This window comes from Oncorhynchus mykiss, chromosome 2 (genome assembly GCF_013265735.2).
Source record: "Oncorhynchus mykiss isolate Arlee chromosome 2, USDA_OmykA_1.1, whole genome shotgun sequence".
Lineage (NCBI taxonomy): Eukaryota > Metazoa > Chordata > Actinopteri > Salmoniformes > Salmonidae > Oncorhynchus > Oncorhynchus mykiss.
In genome coordinates, this window is record NC_048566.1 from 50,858,053 (window position 1) to 50,877,870 (window position 19,818).

At 47.1% G+C, this 19,818-nt stretch overlaps 1 protein-coding gene across 5 annotated transcripts in view; it reads left to right on the forward strand.

The window, feature by feature from the left end:
• The window catches only part of LOC110491126 (Krueppel-like factor 8), a 166,510-nt gene that overhangs the window by 140,473 nt on the left and 6,219 nt on the right, over positions 1-19,818 (forward strand). For 3 of the 5 annotated variants that reach the window (XM_036950156.1, XM_036950131.1, XM_036950148.1), the window contains 4 exons: positions 1,726-2,016; positions 2,408-2,645; positions 11,344-11,455; positions 19,346-19,488. In XM_036950156.1, coding sequence (XP_036806051.1) covers positions 1,726-2,016; positions 2,408-2,645; positions 11,344-11,455; positions 19,346-19,488 — 784 coding nt within the window. The remainder of the gene's footprint in view (positions 1-1,725; positions 2,017-2,407; positions 2,646-11,343; positions 11,456-19,345; positions 19,489-19,818) is intronic. The other 2 variants (XM_036950140.1, XM_036950145.1) reach the window with 2 other exon arrangements.

Below are 19,818 nucleotides of genomic sequence, written 5' to 3' on the forward strand. Positions count from 1 at the left end.
GCTTAGGGATGTGTTCTGTGCTGCTCCATGCTAGATAGGGCTGCTGTGTACTGCTCCATGCTAGATAGGGCTGTGTTGTGTGCTGCTCCATGCTTAAGGTTGTGTGCTGCTCCATGCTAGATAGGGCTGATGGGTACTGCTCCATGCTAGATAGGGCTGTTGGGTACTGCTCCATGCTTAGGGTTGTGTTGTGTGCTGTTCCATGCTAGATAGGGCTGTGTTGTGTGCTGCTCCATGCTAGATAGGGCTGGTGTTGTGTGCTGCTCCATGCTAGATAGAGCTGTTGTGTGCTGCTCCATGCTAGATAGGGCTGTTGTGTGCTGCTCCATGCTAGATAGGGCTGTGTTGTGTGCTGCTCCATGCTTGATAGGGCTGGTGTTGTGTGCTGCTCAATGCTTAGGGCTGTGTTGTGTGCTGCTCCATGCTAGATAGGGCTGTTGTGTGCTGCTCCGTGCTAGATAAGGCTGTTGTTTGCTGCTCCGTGCTAGATAGGGCTGTTGTGTGCTGCTCCGTGCTAGATAGGGCTGTTGTGTGCTGCTCCATGCTAGATAGGGCTGTTGTGTGCTGCTCCATGCTAGATAGTGCTGTGTTGTGTGCTGCTCCATGCTAGATTGTGTTGTGTGCTGCTCCATGCTAGATAGGGCTGTGTTGTGTATACTGTAGCAGGGTGCTGTCAGTCCGGGACAGGCTGTTTTATGCTGAATGTATGTCCTATGGTACACCGTGCTTCGTGAGCTAGCATAGTGCTGCTATATGCTCTGTACTTACTCGTGATCAGCGGGCAGGGTGCAGTCAGTGGGCACGTTCGAGCGGATCCCTTTTTTCAAGTCGTTGGTCACCGCCTTTCAAAGTGTGTTGCATTCTAGGGCAAAAAGTTGTCCAAATGTTTGAACTTAACACAAATAATGTGTTCAAAAGTTCATGAGGTTTTGACTGCATGTAACGGATTTGAAACGACTAGCTTAGTTAGCGGTTCCCGCTACATAGCGTTTCAATCGGTGACGTCACTTGCTCTGAGACCTTGAAGTAGTAGTTCCCCTTGCTCTGCAAGTGCCGCGGCTTTTGTGGAGCGATGGGTAACGATGCTTCGTGGGTGACTGTTGTTGATGTGTGCAGAGGGTCCCTGGTTCGCGCCCGGGTATAGGTGAGGGGACGGTCTAAAGTTATACTGTTACATGCAGTCGACTGCAATTGTCTGCATTTGCTCTTCACTAACTTAATTCTGCAACCATCGCCTACGTTGTGTCTCTATTGTCAACCGTTAGGGTGTTTTTGTTTGACCCATGCAAACGTGACCAAAGACATGACTGAAACTGGAGCTTTGCATTCTGCAGTCATTTATGTGAACACTCAAACACGCCCGGTGCCTCAGCGCAGGGCTGGGCAGAGCTGTTCTCTCATGGCAGTGTGCCAGCTCTAGGTCTGCTGCTCTGTTCTCCACCTCTCAGTTCCACCTCTCCCTCCCAGCTCCCTCCCAGGGCCCCACACAGCAACCATTGTTCCCCTAACCTGCTCTGTTTGTGCAGCCAGAGAGTACAGCGGAACTTCGCTGGGGAGAGCAGGGTCAGGTGTGTGTGTGATTGTGTGTGTGGAGAAAAATAATGTGCTGACTGATCATCTCTTTCTTCCTCTCTCCATGGTCTTCTATTTATCTCCCTTTCCCTCTCTCTTTTTCTCTCTTCCTCCCTCCATCCTCTCCTGCCCCCTCCCTCTCTCTCTCTCTAGCAGGCTGAAGTAGGTGAGGAGTGTCCCAAGCCTACAGACCTGAAGATCAAGACAGAGAAGACCCAACCTGTGTCTCCCCCTCCACTCTGCACAGACACAGACACAGACACAACAACAGACGACTCCTCCCTCCCCCCGGAGGACCAGACGGAACCTGTCGACCTGTCACTCGGCAAGCCTCGCTCCTCCCTGCCCGTCTCTACGCCGACAGCCAACCCCGTCCCGAGTTCCGTGGCGATGCCCACGCTGTCGGCAACCCCCATCCCTACGGTAACCTTTCTAGACACCATGGTAACCACGCCAGTTATTAAGCCAGTCGGCTCGTTAGCTAGCTCCTCTTTTGGAATGATGGGTAGAAGCGTCTGTTGGCTGAAAAGTGAAACCACTCACACATATTAGGGCCTGCCAAAAATGTGGAAGACAGGTTCCTATGTCTTATGTAGTAAATGTTAGTTTACAATGTTTTTATTGAAAGGCTTTGTCTTTCAGTTTAACAATCTAATACAGTACTCCCATGCTTGACACAATGTCTGTGTCCAAAATGGTCCCCTATTCTCCTTTCTGGTTAAAAGCATTGTACTGTGAATACAGTGCCATTTCAGATAGTCTTGCTCCTCTACATCTATACCCACACTATCCCCTCCTCTCCTCTTCTCCACCCATTCATCCCTCCCTCCTCCAGATGCTCTCCCCCGGGTCCATCCTAGCGTCCACCCAGGGGGCAGGCGGTCAGCAGATCCTGCATGTCATCCACACCATCCCGTCGGTTAACATGCCCAGTAAGATGGGCCAGCTGCAGACCATCCCCGTGGTGGTCCAGTCTCTGCCCGTAGTCTACACCACCATTCCCACAGACGGTGTGGCCACCGCTGCCATCACGGTCCCGCTCATCGGGAGCGACGGGCGCTCGGAGGGATCCGGTGAGTCCGATGCAGGGAGGATGGTGCTGTTGTTGAGATGGGGCTTTGAGGTTTTTGTTATAGATTGAAGTCGGTTAGCATACGCTCTTGTCCATTGAAGTGATGAGGCTGAAACAATCACAATACGAACGTCAGAAGTACAACCTTCTAAAATAATGTTTGAAATAAAAAGCGTCAAAGTTAAACAGATAATTCACCCAAATTACCTATTAGCATTTTTGCGCTTCATTTTCGAAACATCTATAAGTAACTTAATTGAGTGAAACAATCCATTTTGAGATACTAAAGGATTATTTGGAAATGAAGCGTGGAAATGCTAATATAGGTACCATTAACTTGCATTGGATTTGTGCCAACAATGCAAAAATGTTGCATTTGGAACAGTGGTTAGGTGAACAAAACCAAAGCATGGATTGCTGTCATACTTTCTCCATAAAGTGCTTACAGTGTAAGGAAATCTATTTGTCCTTTTGTAATTTGGGTGAACTATCCCTTTAATAGAGAAACGATAATAGAGTTCTCTCTGGTCACATCTATCCTCCTCTTCTCTAGCAGGAAGAAGTAGGTGATTTCTCTCACTTACACGCCGTTCCTCATCTTCCTCACTTTATCGCACAATCGGGTGTCACTTGACCTCCTGAACGGTTTTCTCGCAAGCAATACATCTCTCCTGGGTCTCTTCAATGTTAACTCTCTTCAAAACAATCTCACTCTGACATACAAGCTCTTTCTCACAGACACATGCACCTGTTGTATCTCACTGTCATGCACATTCTCATTCTCTTTTTCCTCTCTTTCAGTTATAATATCTCTTTGTTTCTCATTCACCCCGTCATGATATCTCACACGTGACCCGTCCCTAACTGTCTTCATAAGGACGCATGTCCCTGCACACGCACGTACACACACACACACACACACACACACTAAAAACATATGGCAAATAGAAATCCAATATGGATGGTGTTAAGAGATGCACCACCTTTCAGAAGTTTGCGGTCACTTAGAAATGTCCTTGTTTTTGAAAGAAAAGCACATTTTTAGTCCATTAAAATAACATCAAATTGATCAGAAATACAGTGTAGACATTCTTAATGTTGTAAATGACTATGCTGGTGACACTGTCAGTGATTTATTTAGAATTCAAGACACACTTAACTGGCATGGCTACCACAGCATTCTGCAGCGATACGCCATCCCATCTGGTTTACGCTTAGTGGGACTATCATTTGTTTATCAACAGGGAAATGACCCAACACACCTCCAGGCTTTGTAAGGACTATTTGACCAAAAGGGAGCGTGATTGAGTGCTGCATCAGATGACCCTGGCCTCCACAATCACCTGACCTCAACCCAATTGAGATGGTTTGGGATGAGTTCAACCGCAGAGTGAAGGAAAAGCAGCCAACAAGTGCTCAGCATATGTGGGAACTCCTTCAAGACTGTTGGAAAAGCATTCCAGGTGAAGCTGGTTGAGAGAATGCCAAGAGTGTGCAAAGCTGTCATCAAGGCAAAGGCTGGCTACTTTGAAGAATTTAAAATAAAACATATATTTTGATTTGTTTAACACTTCTTTGGTTACTACAAGATTCAATATGTGTTATTTCATAGTTTTGATGTCTTCACTATTATTCTACAATGTAGAAAACCCTTGAATGAGTAGGTGAGTCCTTGGACTTGCGCTGTATATACAGTGGGGCAAAAAAGTATTTAGTCAGCCACCAATTGTGCAAGTTCTCCCACTTAAAAAGATGAGAGGCCTGTAATTTTCATCATAGGTACACTTCAACTATGACAGACAAAATGAGAAACAAGATTTCTGGCTCTCACAGACCTGTAACTTCTTCTTTAAGAGGCTCCTCTGTCCTCCACTCGTTTTTTTTCTAATTTTGTCTGTCATAGTTGAAGTGTACCTATGATGAAAATTACAGACCTCTCATCTTTTTAAGTGGGAGAACTTGCACAATTGGTGGCTGACTAAATACTTTTTTGCCCCACTGTATACACTGCATTCGGAAAGATCTTGTTACGTTACAGCCTTTTTCTAAAATCGATTTTAAAAAAATCTTATCAATCTAAAAAATAAAAAATAATGTTTCTACAACTTGATTGGAGTCCACCTGTGGTAAATTAAATTGATTGGACATGATTTGGAAAGGTACACACCTGTCTATATAAGGTCCCACAGTTGACAGTGCACGTCAGAGCCATGAGGTCAAGCCATGAGGTCAAAGGAATTGTCCGTAGAGCTACGAGACAGGATTGTGTCGAAGCACAGATCTGGGGAAGGTACCAAACAATGTCCGCAGCATTGAAGGTCCCCAAGAACATAGTGGCCTCTATTCTTCTTAAATGGAAATAGTTTGAAATCACCAAGACTCTTCTAGAGCTGGCCACCAGGCCAATCTGAACTCTTTGGCCTGAATGCCAAGCGTCACGTCTGAAGGAAACTTGACACCATCCCTACGGTGAAGCATGGTGGTGGCAGCATCTTGTTGTGGGAATGTTTTTCAGCGGCAGGGACTGGGAGACTAGTCAGGGTTGAGGGAAATACGAACGGAGCAAAGTACAGAGAGATCCTTGATGAAAACCTGCTCCAGAGCGCTCAGGACCTCAGGCTGGGGCAAAGGTTCACCTTCCAACAGGACAACGACCCTAAGCACACAGCTAAGACAATGCAGGTGTGGCTTCGGGACAAGTCTCTGAATGCCCTTGAGTCGCCCAGCCAGAGCTTGGACTTGAACCTGATCGAACATCTCTGGAGAGACCTGAAAATATCTGTGCAGCGACGCTCCCCCTCCAACCTGACAGAGCTTGAGAGGATCTGCAGAGAAGAATGGGAGAAACTCCCCAAATACAGGGTCTGAATACTTTCCCTCTCTGTGTGCGTGTGTGTGTGTGTGTGTGTGTAAACACACACAAGTAAACATGCATTGCATATACAGACTGAAATATATATATTTTTCTATATATATATTTTTAGTTATTTAACGTTATTTAACTAGGCAAGTCAGTTAAGAACAAATGTTTATTTACAATGATGGCCTACACCGGAAAAACACTGACGACGCTGGGCCAATTGTGCGCCGCCCTATGGGACTCCCAATCACGGCCGGATGTAATACAATTTATCAGGAAAGCTCTCAGTATAGCACAGTATATCTCTTCCTGAGAGGAGTCAGGAAGTGTGTCCCTAATGGCATCCTATTTCCTATGTAGTTCACTATAGGGCTCTGGTAGGGCCTATAGGGCTATAGAGCTCTGGTCAAAAGTAGTGCACTATATAGGAAATAGGGTGCCTTTTGGGACAAAGCCTGAGACCATAGTCATCTGTTCTTTCCCCCCAAAAAATAATACTTGTATTTTTCCAAATATAGACACATCCTATGTGTTTTAATCAAATCAACTATATGCACTGAGGTTGCCTGATGCTGTTTGATAAAATAATGTTGACACAAATGACTAGAGTGTGTCCGATTGCTATTGATTTGATTGTGCCGGGCTCAGACTTGCTGTGCTTTGTAATAAAGACAAACAATGACAGCGATGACTGTGTGACCTGCACCCGTTGTCTCTCTCTCCTCCCTGCTGCAGCGACCACCATGGTCTGTGACCATCAACAGTGTTTATTACGCTGTCCGTGCTGAAGCTGCTGCATAATGACAGCCATATCTGACTGGAAAGTGGATAGGGCCTGACCTACAGCATATTATAATCACATCAATAAACGTGTTATAATAAACTCAGAACACCGTCATTTACAAGCGTACCAGAGTGTCTTTTTTTGTCAATTTGCATTGTTTCGTGAACAGTTTATTGTTAACACTAATTATTCAAGGGTCGCTTAGTTATTTTATTTTAAAACTAAAATGCTTGATTGCATTTCAAATCATGGGTTACTCTATGCTGTGTGATGACATGAACGAATGACTGACAGATACAGTAGCCTATATCAGCATTGAACTACAAGACCTAAGTAAGTTACGGTATTAAGGCTAAACAGGATGCTCTCTTTGGCCAACAGCTCGATGGTGGTTATACAAGGCTGTTATGGGCTACTAATGATAACGACATGACTTATTATTATTATCATGGTGATCATAATAGTAATAATAACAATAAGAAGGAGATGAAGAAGTCAGAACAGTGTCAACAACACTAAATGAATTGTAAAGAGAGGCTGTTCTAATGAATAGAAAGTGGAAAGCTTTTTTTTTTTACAGCATAGCAAATGCAGATTGGTGCTCACAGAATCAGTAGGCTATCAAACACTTAAACTGGCAACAGAAGCAGGATGTATAAAGCCAGGCACCTTTAACAGCTGTTGATTTATAGACCTAATATAAGTTGGGGTTTCCTCTCTCCTCACTGTTCTTAAAGGGTTGTTTCCTCACCTACTCCCTCTGCTGCTGCCTCCACCACATTGTTCCCAACACCAATATGCTGGTTAACTTTGATATTATTCACATAGCAACATGGTCTAAGAAAAGGCACCAATTCAACAGCGCTGACAGATGTTTCGGGAACCGGGCACAGCGACCACTATCAAATGTGGGAGAAAGAGCATTTGTTATAAAAAAAAATGTCCCTAACTATTTCAGTAGCACATGCCGACATGTGACAGCTGCGTGGTCCCATGGTGTCCCATGGTGTTTATACTTGCGTACTATTGTTTGAACAGATGATCGTGGTTACCTTCAGGCGTTTGGAAATTGCCCCAAGGGTGAACCAGACTTGCGGAGGTCTACAATTGTTTTTCTGAGGTCTTGGCTGATTTTATTTAGATTTTCCCATGATGTCAAGCAAAGAGGCACTGAGTTTGAAGGCAGGCCTTGAAATACATCCACAGGTACACCTCCAATTGACTCAAATGATGTCAATTAGCCTATCAGAAGCTTCTAAAGCCATGACATCATTATCTGGAATTTTGCGAGCTGTTTAAAGGCACAGTCAACTTAGTACATGTAAACTTCTGACCCACTGGAATTGTGATACAGTGAATTATAAGTGAAATAATATGTCTGTAAACAATTGTTGGAAAAAGGACTTGTGTCATTCACAAAGTAGATGTCCTACCCGACAAGCCAAAACTATAGTTTGTTAACAAGAAATTTGTGGAGTGGTTGAAAAACGAGTTTGAATGACTCCAACCTAAGTATATGTAAACCTCCGACTTCAACTGCAACTGCCCGATTGAGGGCATCCTTGTCTAATGCCCTGTCTCGCCCAGACTGGCCTACTGAGCCCCCCTACCACCTTGATCATATATGACGCCCCAGTATACAACATCTTCACACAGGTCAAAAACCTTTCCCCAAACATAAACACAGACATTAAACATATACTCATGGTCCACTCTATCAAAAGCCTCTTGATCTAAAGAGACCAGTTCCAAAGTTCACATTAGAACCTCTCGACAAGTCCAACTTGTCCCTGTTTAAGAACAAGTTGTCTGTGATTGAGCGTCCCGGGACACAATATGTCTGGTCCTCCTATAGAGTCCAGATGGGATATTAGCGAGGACCTCTGTTAGCGAGGACCTTGGCAAATATATTGTTATCCGCACAGAGCAATGCCACAGGCCTCCAGCTCTTAAGGTCACACAAGTCCCCTTTTTTGGGCAGGAGAGTCAGAGCCGCCCGACAGCAGCTCATCAGCAACTCTCCTACCCCAACGCACTCACGCAACACGCAGAATAAATTCAGTCCAATTATTCACAATATCGACCCCTGGTGCACAGTCAGGGGACATCTGGATTACAGCCTCTGCCAGTTCATGGGACAACAGGGGAATGTCCATTTCATCCGTCTGTGCCAGAGCTTAGGGAGTTCTGCAAACAAAAACCTGAGCTCACATAGATCAAACAATTCTGCCCTATACAACTCTGCCCTATACAACCGCATCTCCCCCACCACAGAGGTCACCCCCCCCCCCACACCCATCAGACAGCCGTAGACAATGCATACCCTTGGTTTCACTGCTCTGTCTTACCAAACTAAAGAAGAAGGAGCTGGGAGGATAGGATGCCTGCCGAGGCCCTGGTGAAATAGACATGGTTATGTGGTCTGAAAAACCCACCGGGAGAATGGTAGCGCCCAACAGCCTATTGCTTTGATTCCTGGACAGGTAAAATCGATCAAGCCGGGCTGCACTCACCCTAGTTCCAAAGGCCTTCACCCATGTATACTGTCTTTTGTTGGAATATCTAGTTCTCCAAACATCCACTAGGTAAAACAAAAGGATCTGCCCCTTTTATTCAATTTTCGCCTAAAATGACATACCCAGAATCGAACTGCCTGTAGCTCAGGCCTGTATCTGCCTGAAAACCTGACGACAGTACACAAAACCACTAGCAACTTTACCAAAACAACTCTCTCCCCCCCCCCCCCCCCCCCCCCCCCTTTTTTTTATAATCCGTAATAAACAGAGGCAAATTTGCAACTACCACCCTGGTTGAGGGGGTAGAAAGAGGGGAGATTGGCACCAACACACCCCGTACAAATATTCTGCTAGCAATGAGCCTACCCACCAAATGTTCTCTTTGCATGAACACAACCACAGCTTTGTTAATTCTGGAAGCGGAATGTATAAATTCAGCTCACACCTGTTTGCCGACCGTAAGCAGAACCTTACTTCCATTCTCAGGAACACACCTGAATCCATGCCGTAATGACAGCGTCTCCTCCGCGCTAGGCTGTGAAGCCATCGCGGACACCACGCCGTTCAAAGGAAACTAAAACTCTGTCCTCTTCCACCTTAACTTTGAAAATAAAACTAAAAACTGTGGGTACAGCTGAAACAAACTGTTCATTAACCCTCCACCATAGAAAACACTCAAACTCCAAAAAACTCCCAGCATGCATGCACATAGTGAGAGAGAGAGAGATGAACCTGGAGAAGAGTCTAACACAATTAGACCCAACCAAATCTTGAGAAAATAAAAAGATAATTACTTGACACATTTGGAAATAATTAATAAATAAACAGAGCAAACTAGACTGCTATTTTGCCCTAAAACAGAGAGTAAACCGTGGCAGAATACCTGACCACTGTGGCTGACCCAAACTTAAGGAAAGTGTTGACTATGTACAGACTCAGTGAGCATAGCCTTGCTATTGAGAAAGGCCGCCGTAGGCAGACCTGGCACTCAAGAGAAGACAGGCTATGTGCTCACTGCCCACAAAATGAGGTGGAAACTGAGCTGCACTTCCTAACCTCCTGCCCAATGTATGACCATATTAGAGACACATATTTCCCTCAGATTACACAGATCCACAAAGAATTAAAAAACAAACCCAATTTGATGAACTCACAAATCTATTGGGTGAAATACCAGTGTGACATCACAACATGCAAGATTTGTGATTGTGCCACAAGAAAAGGGCAAACAGTGAAGAACAAGCACCATTGTATATACAACCCATATTTGTTTATTTATTTTTCCTTTTGTACTTTAACTATTTGCACATCGTTACAACACTATATATACAGTGGGGCAAAAAAGTATTTAATCAGCCACCAATTGTGCAAGTTCTCCCACTTAAAAAGATGAGAGAGGCCTGTAATTTTCATCATAGGTACACTTCAACTATGACAGACAAAATTAGAAAAAAAACGAGTGGAGGACAGAGGAGCCTCTTAAAGAAGAAGTTACAGGTCTGTGAGAGCCAGAAATCGTGCTTGTTTGTAGGTGACCAAATAGTTATTTTCCACCATAATTTGCAAATAAATTTATAAAAAATCCTACAATGTGATTTTCTGGATTTTTTTTCTCATTTTGTCTGTCGTAGTTGAAGTGTACCTATGATGAAAATTACAGGCCTCATCTTTTTAAGTGGGAGAACTTGCACAATTGGTGGCTGACTAAATACTTTTTTGCCCCACTGTACATAATATGACATTTGAAATGTTTTTATTATTTTGGAACTTTTGTGATTGTAATGTTTACTGTTCATTTGTAATGTTTGTTTCACTTTAGTTAATTATCTAGTTCACTTACTTTGGCCATGTTTAACATGTGTTTCCCATGTCAATAAAGCCCTTTATATTGAGAGAGAGAGGAGGGGGGGAAGACACAGGGGGAAGAGAGAGCAGCGGTGAGGAGGGTATGTGTGACGGGATGTGGTTTATGGAGATGCAGAGGAGATTTAGTAATTTTGTCGTTGAATGAGGTGGGTTGCAGTAGTAATAGGGGTTGGGGGGGGGGGTTCCTCATGCACAAAGGACAGTTCTTTACCCCGCCCCAATCCCAACTCCATCGTCACTACACCCCCACCCCCTCGCATCCTCAGGGAAGAGAAACTTTGAACAATGCATTCGCCACATTCTGACCCACTAAGAGAGGAATGGGGGTAGGGTAAAGAGGGGGGTTCACAAATACAATCACCTGCCTCCACAGCACAGCCAACCACACCTAAGTATAATGGGAGTTCTCTCACACCCAAGTAGAAATTCAAATCCACTCAGCTGGGAGGGCCTGGCTTACCTTTTGTGTTGCCAAGTACTATGTGTTATGGTGGTTGGATTTAAGTTGCTAACCCCCTGTTGTTTTTGCCTTTCTCTCCCCCTCTCTGTCTGTAAACCTTTCCATCTTCCTCTACATTGTCAATTTCTTTCCTTCTCACTCTGTCCCATTGCTCCTTCTCTCTTTCTTACATCCTCTCTCTTCCCCTCTCCATTTATCCATCTTTTCTTCTAGTGCGTATCAAGCCTGGCTCAGCGTCTCCAGTGGAGTACCAGAGTGACAGTGATGTGGAGAGTGGGACAGAGTCGGGTTCAGCTTCCTTCAGTACACCGGGACTGGACACAGGGTGAGTGTCAGACTGGAAGGTGGTGGTATAGGACTGGACACAGGGTGAGTGTCATAGATTGGAAGGTGGTGGTATAGGCCTGGACACAGGGTGAGTGTCATAGACTGGAAGGTGGTGGTATTGGCCTGGACACAGGGTGAGTGTCATAGACTGGAAGGTGGTGGTATAGGCCTGGACACAGGGTGAGTGTCATAGACTGGAAGGTGGTGGTATAGACCTGGACACAGGGTGAGTGTCATAGACTGAAAGGTCGTGGTATAGGCCTGGACACAGGGTGAGTGTCATAGACTGGAAGGTGGTTCAGTAGGGCTCATCCTCCAGTACACAGGGCCTGAACACAAGGTGGTGGTTCTGTAGGGCTCATCCTCCAGGACACAGGGTGGTGGTTCTGTTGGGCTCGTCCTCCAGTGTACAGGGTGGTGGTTCTGTTGGGCTCATCCTCCAGTACACAGGGTGGTGGTTCTGTTGTGCTCGTCCTCCAGTACACAGGGCCTGGACACATGGTGGTGGTTCTGTTGGGCTCATCCTCCAGTACACAGGGTGGTGGTTCTGTAGGGCTCATCCTCCAGTACACAGGGTGGTGGTTCTGTTGTGCTCGTCCTCCAGTACACAGGGCCTGGACACATGGTGGTGGTTCTGTAAGGCTCATCCTCCAGTATACAGGCCTTGGACACAGGGTGGTGGTTCTGTAGGGCTCATCCTCCAGTACACAGGGCCTGGACACATGGTGGTGGTTCTGTTGGGCTCATCCTCCAGTACACAGGGTGGTGGTTCTGTAGGGCTCATCCTCCAGTACACAGGGTGGTGGTTCTGTTGTGCTCGTCCTCCAGTACACAGGGCCTGGACACATGGTGGTGGTTCTGTAAGGCTCATCCTCCAGTATACAGGCCTTGGACACAGGGTGGTGGTTCTGTAGGGCTCATCCTCCAGTACACAGGGCCTGGACACATGGTGGTGGTTCTGTTGGGCTCATCCTCCAGTACACAGGGTGGTGGTTCTGTAGGGTTCATCCTCCAGTACACAGGGTGGTGGTTCTGTTATGCTCGTCCTCCAGTACACAGGGCCTGGACACAGGGTAGTGGTTCTGTAGGGCTTATCCTCCAGTTCACAGGGCGGTGGTTCTGTAGGGCTTATCCTCCAGTTCACAGGGTGGTGGTTCTGTAGGGCTCGTCCTCCAGTACACAGGGCCTGGACACAGGGTGGTGGTTCTGTAGGGCTCATCCTCCAGTACACAGGCCTTGGACACAGGGTAGTGGTTCTGTAGGGTTCATCCTCCAGTACACAGGGTGGTGGTTCTGTTGTGCTCGTCCTCCAGTACACAGGGCCTGGACACAGGGTAGTGGTTCTGTAGGGCTTATCCTCCAGTACACAGGGTGGTGGTTCTGTAGGGCTCGTCCTCCAGTACACATGGTGGTGGTTCTGTAGGGCTCATCCTCCAGTACACAGGGTGGTGGTTCTGTAGGGCTCGTCCTCCAGTACACAGGGCCTGGACACAGGGTAGTGGTTCTGGTGGGCTCGTCCTCCAGTACACAGGGTGGTGGTTCTGTTGGGCTCATCCTCCAGTACAAAGGGTGGTGGTTCTGTTGGGCTCATCCTCCAGTACACAGGGTGGTGGTTCTGTTGGGCTCGTCCTCCAGTACACAGGGCCTGGACACAGGGTAGTGGTTCTGTAGGGCTCATCCTCCAGTACACAGGGCCTGGACACATGGTGGTGGTTCTGTAGGGCTCATCCTCCAGTACACAGGGCCTGGACACAGGGTGGTGGTTCTGTTGGGCTCATCCTCCAGTACACAGGGTGGTGGTTCTGTAGGGCTCGTCGTCCAGTACACATGGTGGTGGTTCTGTTGTGCTCGTCCTCCAGTACACAGGGCCTGGACACAGGGTGGTGGTTCTGTAGGGTTCGTCCTCCAGTACACAGGGTGGTGGTTCTGTAGGGCTCGTCCTCCAGTACACAGGTTCTGGACACAGGGTAGTGGTTCTGGTGGGCTCGTCCTCCAGTACACAGGGTGTTGGTTCTGTTGGGCTCATCCTCCAGTACAAAGGGTGGTGGTTCTGTTGGGCTCATCCTCCAGTACAAAGGGTGGTAGTTCTGTTGGGCTCGTCCTCCAGTACACAGGGCCTGGACACAGGGTAGTGGTTCTGTAGGGCTCATCCTCTAGTACACAGGGTGGTGGTTCTGTAGGGTTCGTCCTCCAGTACACAGGGCCTGGACACAGGGTAGTGGTTCTGTAGGGATCGTCCTCCAGTACACAGGGCCTGGACACAGGGTGGTAGTTCTGTAGGGCTCATCCTCCTGTACACAGGGTGGTGGTTCTGTAGGGCTCATCCTCCACAGGGTGGTGGTTCTGTAGGGCTCATCCTCCAGGACACAGGGTGGTGGTTCTGTTGGGCTCGTCCTCCACAGGGTGGTGGTTCTGTAGGGCTCATCCTCCACAGGGTATTGGTTCTGTAGGGTTCGTCCTCCAGTACACAGGGTGGTGGTTCTGTAGGGATCGTCCTCCAGTACACAGGGTGGTGGTTCTGTAGGGCTCATCGTCCAGTACACAGGGCCTGGACACATTGTGGTGGTTCTCTAGGGCTCATCCTCCAGTTCACAGGGTGGTGGTTCTGTTGGGCTCATCCTCCACAGGGTGGTGGTTCTGTAGGGCTCGTCCTCCAGTACACAGGGTGGTGGTTCTGTTGGGCTCGTCCTCCCGTACACAGGGTGGTGGTTCTGTTGGGCTCGTCCTCCAGTACACAGGGTGGTGGTTCTGTAGGGCTCATCCTCCACAGGGTGGTTGTTCTGTAGGGCTCATCCTCCACAAGGTGGTGGTTCTGTTGGGCTCATCCTCCACAGGGTGATTGTCAGATAATGGTGGCTGATTGATCCATTGTTTGTTTTATCAAGATACGATAAAACACTTATTGCTATCACAATTTCAACAGACTTTTGTGGGGTACATATTTAGGGTAGTTTGCAGTCCTGATATATGAGTAGAGTTTTACAGGAAGATTGGGGAAGGTTGAGTGTATTATTAGAGAATAATGATATAGGGTGAATTTGCTTCTACATTTGGGTTTGGCTGTGGTGACCTGGGCCCGTCCCTCCTCCTTCCTCTCCACTCTCTGGCGCTAATTACATTACTGCAGCACTGATCTGCTCTGGACACTTATGTAACCCCTGAACACTGGAGGAGAGAGAGAGAGAGAGTGTGTGTGTGTGTGTGTGTGTGTCTCTATGTGCAGTGAGGCAGCAACAGGGGAGACAAAATGTGTAATTGTTTTGGTAGGAGGGAGCAGCAGCCGCCACACCCCCAAAGGCGTGACTTTGTATGAGACAGAGCTCACTCTATTTAACTGAAATGTAGTGCTTGGAGAGTTCACTTAACTGTGCGTGTGCGTGCGTGCAGTGAGGCAGCAACAGGGGAGACAGAGCTCACTCTTTCTAACTGAAATGTAGTGCTTGGAGAGTTCACTTAACTGTGTGTGTGTGTGTGCGTGCATGTTCGTGCGTGCAGTGAGGCAGCAACAGGGGAGACAGAGCTCACTCTTTCTAACTGAAATGTAGTGCTTGGAGAGTTAACTTAGCTGTGTGTGTGTTGCTGGGCAGGGTTGTCCCAGAACCAGGTGTAAACAAGATTACGTAATGCAGTTTGCCGTCACACCTCCTTATAAATGGTTTGGAGAGAGAAAAGGAGAGGAGAGGGGTGAGTTAGTGTGTTAAACAGGCAGGATAGGATGAAGAAGGAATTATATTAGCTCTATTGGTGCTGGTTTAGTGTGTTTGAGCCAATGGCTGGGCAGTGAAAACAAGAGAAAGGAAGAGAGAGAGGAGGAAAGGGTGTTAACTAGTTGGCAGGGTGGAGAAAGTGAATGGCAGCGAGGAACAGGGAGGTTGGGAGGGAGAGGAAGTAAAGGAGGGGAGATGGAGAGATGGACAGAGAAAAAAAAGGAGAGAGCGAGAGTTGGGGAGAAGAGCGTGAGAGAAGAGAGAGTGAGAGGAGAGTTGGGGAGAAGAGAGAGTGAGAGGAGAGTTGGGGAGAAGAGAGAGTGAGAGGAGAGTTGGGGAGAAGAGAGAGTGAGAGGAGAGTTGGGGAGAAGAGAGAGGAGAGTTGAGGAGAAGAGAGAGTGGGAGGAGAGTTGAGGAGAAGAGAGAGTGGGAGGAGAGTTGAGGAGAAGAGAGAGTGAGAGGAGAGTTGGGGAGAAGAGAGAGTGAGAGGAGAGTTGGGGAGAAGAGAGAGTGAGAGGAGAGTTGGGGAGAAGAGAGAGTGAGAGGAGAGTTGGGGAGAAGAGAGAGTGAGAGGAGAGTTGGGGAGAAGAGAGAGAGAGAGGAGAGTTGGGGAGAAGAGAGAGAGAGAGGAGAGTTGGGGAGAAGAGAGAGAGAGAGGAGAGTTGGGGAGAAGAGAGAGAGAGAGAAGAGTTGGGGAGAAGAGAGAGTGAGAGGAGAGTTGGGGAGAAGAGAGAGTGAGAGGAGAGTTGGGGAGAAGAGAGAGAGAGAGGAGAGTTGGGGAGGAGAGAGAGAGAGGAGAGTTGGGGAGGAGAGAGAGAGAGTAGGAGGAGAGTTGGGGAGAAGAGAGAGAGAGTGAGAGGAGAGTTGAGGAGTGAGGGAGAGGAGAGTTGAGGAGAAGAGAGAGTGAGTGAGAGGAGAGTTGGGGAGAAGAGAGAGTGAGAGGAGAGTTGGGGAGAAGAGAGAGAGAGTGAGAGGAGAGTTGGGGAGAAGAGAGAGAGAGAGTGGTTGGTTATTGTTGTTACTGTTGTCCAGTGGACAATTTGATTGTCATTTTTATTTATTTTTATATTGTAAATATCCAAAATAAGCTTTGGCAATATGTACATTGTTACGTCATGCCAATAAAGCAAATTGAATTAAATTGAGTGAGAGATCAGCGTTGAACTGGAAGCTGTCTAACTGTATGGGGTTTTGACAGTTACTGTCTAGCCCTCTCTGGTGGCCTGTAAATTCACCCAGGGACCAGACATCACTATGAGATGTGATGAACCTGAACAATGGACTTCATTTGCAGTGATTATTAAGAGTCAGGCTCTGTTAAGGCCTCAGCATGCTTCAGTTCGGCTGGCACCAAACTGAACTCAGCTAGGCGAACCGAACAAGTGTGCTCGCATACACCCTTAAAAGGCCTTCACTTGAAAAATGAGAAAAAAGCCGCAATAGTGGTGTTTGTCCATTTTGAGACTCCATAGCCACTTAAAGGGGAAAGTCAGTTAAGAACAAATTCTTATTTACAATGATGGCCTACACAGCCAAACCCTAACCAGGACGGCACTGGGCCAATTGTGCGCCGCTCTATGGGACTCCTGATCACAGCCGGTTGTGATACAGCCCGGGATCGAACCAGGGTCTGCGATGCAGTGCCTTAGACCGCTGCGCCACTAGGAGCCCCAATATTGTCTCATAAAACAAAACATATAAGATCTCCTAAGTTTGTGTTAACCTCAGACCATATTTTGGGCGTTTATCCCAAAACCCTATTCTTTCCCTTTCATTTTCCCCATAGGAAACTCTGAACAAACCAGAGAGAAGTCATTTCAGGGTTTTAGGACTATAAGCTATGGATGTTACATCATAGTCATTTCCTTCCAGGGTTAGTTGGGACATAGACAGTATGGGTGGGGATGGAGAGGTAAAGGTGATACATTATAGTCATTTCCTTCCAGGGTTAGTTGGGACATAGACAGTATGAGTGGGGATGGAGAGGTAAAGGTGTTAGTCATTTCCTTCCAGGGTTAGTTGGGACATAGACAGTATGGGTGGGGCTGGAGAGGGAAAGGTGTTACATCATAGTCATTTCCTTCCAGGGTTAGTTGGTACATAGACCGTATGAGTGGGGCTGGAGAGGTGTTAGTCATTTCCTTCCAGGGTTAGTTGGGACATAGAGAGTATGGGTGGGGCTGGAGAGGTAAAGGTGTTAGTAATTTCCTTCCAGGGTTAGTTGGGACATAGACAGTATGGCTGGGGCAGGAGAGGTAAAGGTGTTAGTAATTTCTTTCCAGGCTTAGTTGGGGCATAGACAGTATGGGTGGGGCTGGAGAGGGAAAGGTGTTACATCATAGTCATTTCCTTCCAGGGTTAGTTGGTACATAGACCGTATGAGTGGGGCTGGAGAGGTGTTAGTCATTTCCTTCCAGGGTTAGTTGGGACATAGACAGTATGGGTGGGGCTGGAGAGGTAAAGGTGTTAGTCAATTCCTTCCAGGGTTAGTTGGGACATAGACAATATGGGTGGGGCTGGAGAGGTAAAGGTGTTACATCACAGTCATTTCCTTCCAGGGTTAGTTGGGACATAGACAGTATGGTTGGGGCTGGAGAGGTAAAGGTGTTAGTAATTTCCTTCCAGGGTTAGTTGGGACATAGACAGTATGGGTGGGGCTGGAGAGGTAAAGGTGTTACATCATAGTAATTTCCTTCCAGGGTTAGTTGGGACATAGACAGTATGGGTGGGGCAGAAGAGGTAAAGGTGTTAGTCATTTCCTTCCAGGGTTAGTTGGGACATAGACAGTATGGGTGGGGCTGGAGAGGTAAAGGTGTTAGTCATTTCCTTCCAGGGTTAGTTGGGACATAGACAGTATGGGTGGGGATGGAGAGGTAAAGGTGTTAGTCATTTCCTTCCAGGGTTAGTTGGGACATAGACAGTATGGTTGGGGCTGGAGAGGTAAAGGTGTTAGTCATTTCTTTCTTTCCAGGGTTAGTTGGAACATAGACAGTATGGTTGGGGCTGGAGAGGTAAAGGTGTTAGTCATTTCTTTCAAGGGTTAGTTGGGACATGGACAGTATGGGTGGGGCTGGAGAGGTAAAGGTGTTAGTCATTTCCTTCCAGGGTTAGTTGGGACATTGACATTATGGGTGGGGCAGGAGAGGTAAAGGTGTTAGTCATTTCTTTCCAGGGTTTATTGGGACATAGACAGTATGGGTGGGGCTGGAGAGGGAAAGGTGTTACATCATAGTCATTTCCTTCCAGGGTTAGTTGAGACATAGACAGTATGGGTGGGGCTGGAGAGGTAAAGGTGTTAGTCATTTCCTTCCAGGGTTAGTTGGGACATAGACAGTATGGGTGGGGCTGGAGAGGTAAAGGTGTTACATCATAGTCATTTCCTTCCAGGGTTAGTTGGGACATAGACAGTATGGGTGGGGCTGGAGAGGTAAAGGTGTTAGTCATTTCCTTCCAGGGTTAGTTGGGACATAGACAGTATGGGTGGGGCTGGAGAGGTAAAGGTGTTACATCATAGTCATTTCCTTCCAGGGTTAGTTGGGACATAGACAGTATGGGTGGGGCTGGAGAGGTAAAGGTGTTAGTCATTTCCTTCCAGGGTTAGTTGGGACATAGACAGTATGGGTGGGGCTGGAGAGGTAAAGGTGTTAGTTAATTTTTTCCAGGGTTATTTGGGACAAAGACAGTATGGGTGGGGCTGGAGAGGTGTTAGTCATTTTCCTTCTAGGGTTATTTGGGACATAGACAGTATGGGTGGGGCTGTATGAAATATGATCGGGTAACACTAACAGTTCATATTCATATTCAGGTAACTCGCTTCTTTCTAGTAATCCTGCTAATACAGGTGATCCTCTGACATTCTGTCATTTCACTAAATACACGACTCAATGCATGTCACTCCAGCCTTACCCATATCATGACAGGTCCCCCCCCTCTCTCTCTCTCTTCCATTGTTTCTCTCTCCATCTCTTTCCTTCTCTCTCTCTCTCTCTCTCTCTCCTTTGCCTTCCTCTCTCTCTCTTCCATTGTTTATCTCTCCATTTATTTCCTTCTCTCTCTCTCTCCTTTGCCTTCCTCTCTCTCTCTCTCTTCCATTGTTTCTCTCTCTGTCTCGTTCCTTCTCTCTCTCTCCTTTGCCTTCCCCTCTCTCTCTCTCTCTTTCTCTCTCTCTCTCTCTCTCTCAGGTCAGGCGTAGACATGGACATGCAGGTGGATCCTGATTCGCCAGACATGAAGAGGAGACGTGTTCATATGTGTGACTATGATGGCTGTAACAAGGTGTACACCAAGAGCTCACACCTCAAAGCCCACCGCAGGATACACACAGGTAACACACACACTGACCCTGTCCCACCCACATACTAATCTTTAGCCAATGACTGACCCAGGACCCACATTTTGTAGCCAATGAAGAGACACTTAATGTAGATCTATACTAGAGCTTCATATCTTATTGTTTTTTACCTAAAGTACTGCCTCCGAATGACATGTTCTCTTATAAATCGATCTGTGGATACAGTAGATCGAAATGTCTTGCATTGTTCCCACGGACACACCAGTATTTTTTTCTGGGTCTGTATGACGTAGGATGTGAAATCTGGGATGTCCCTCTTACCATTCCATTTGCTCTTCCGACTGTCCATCAACTCCTCGCTGA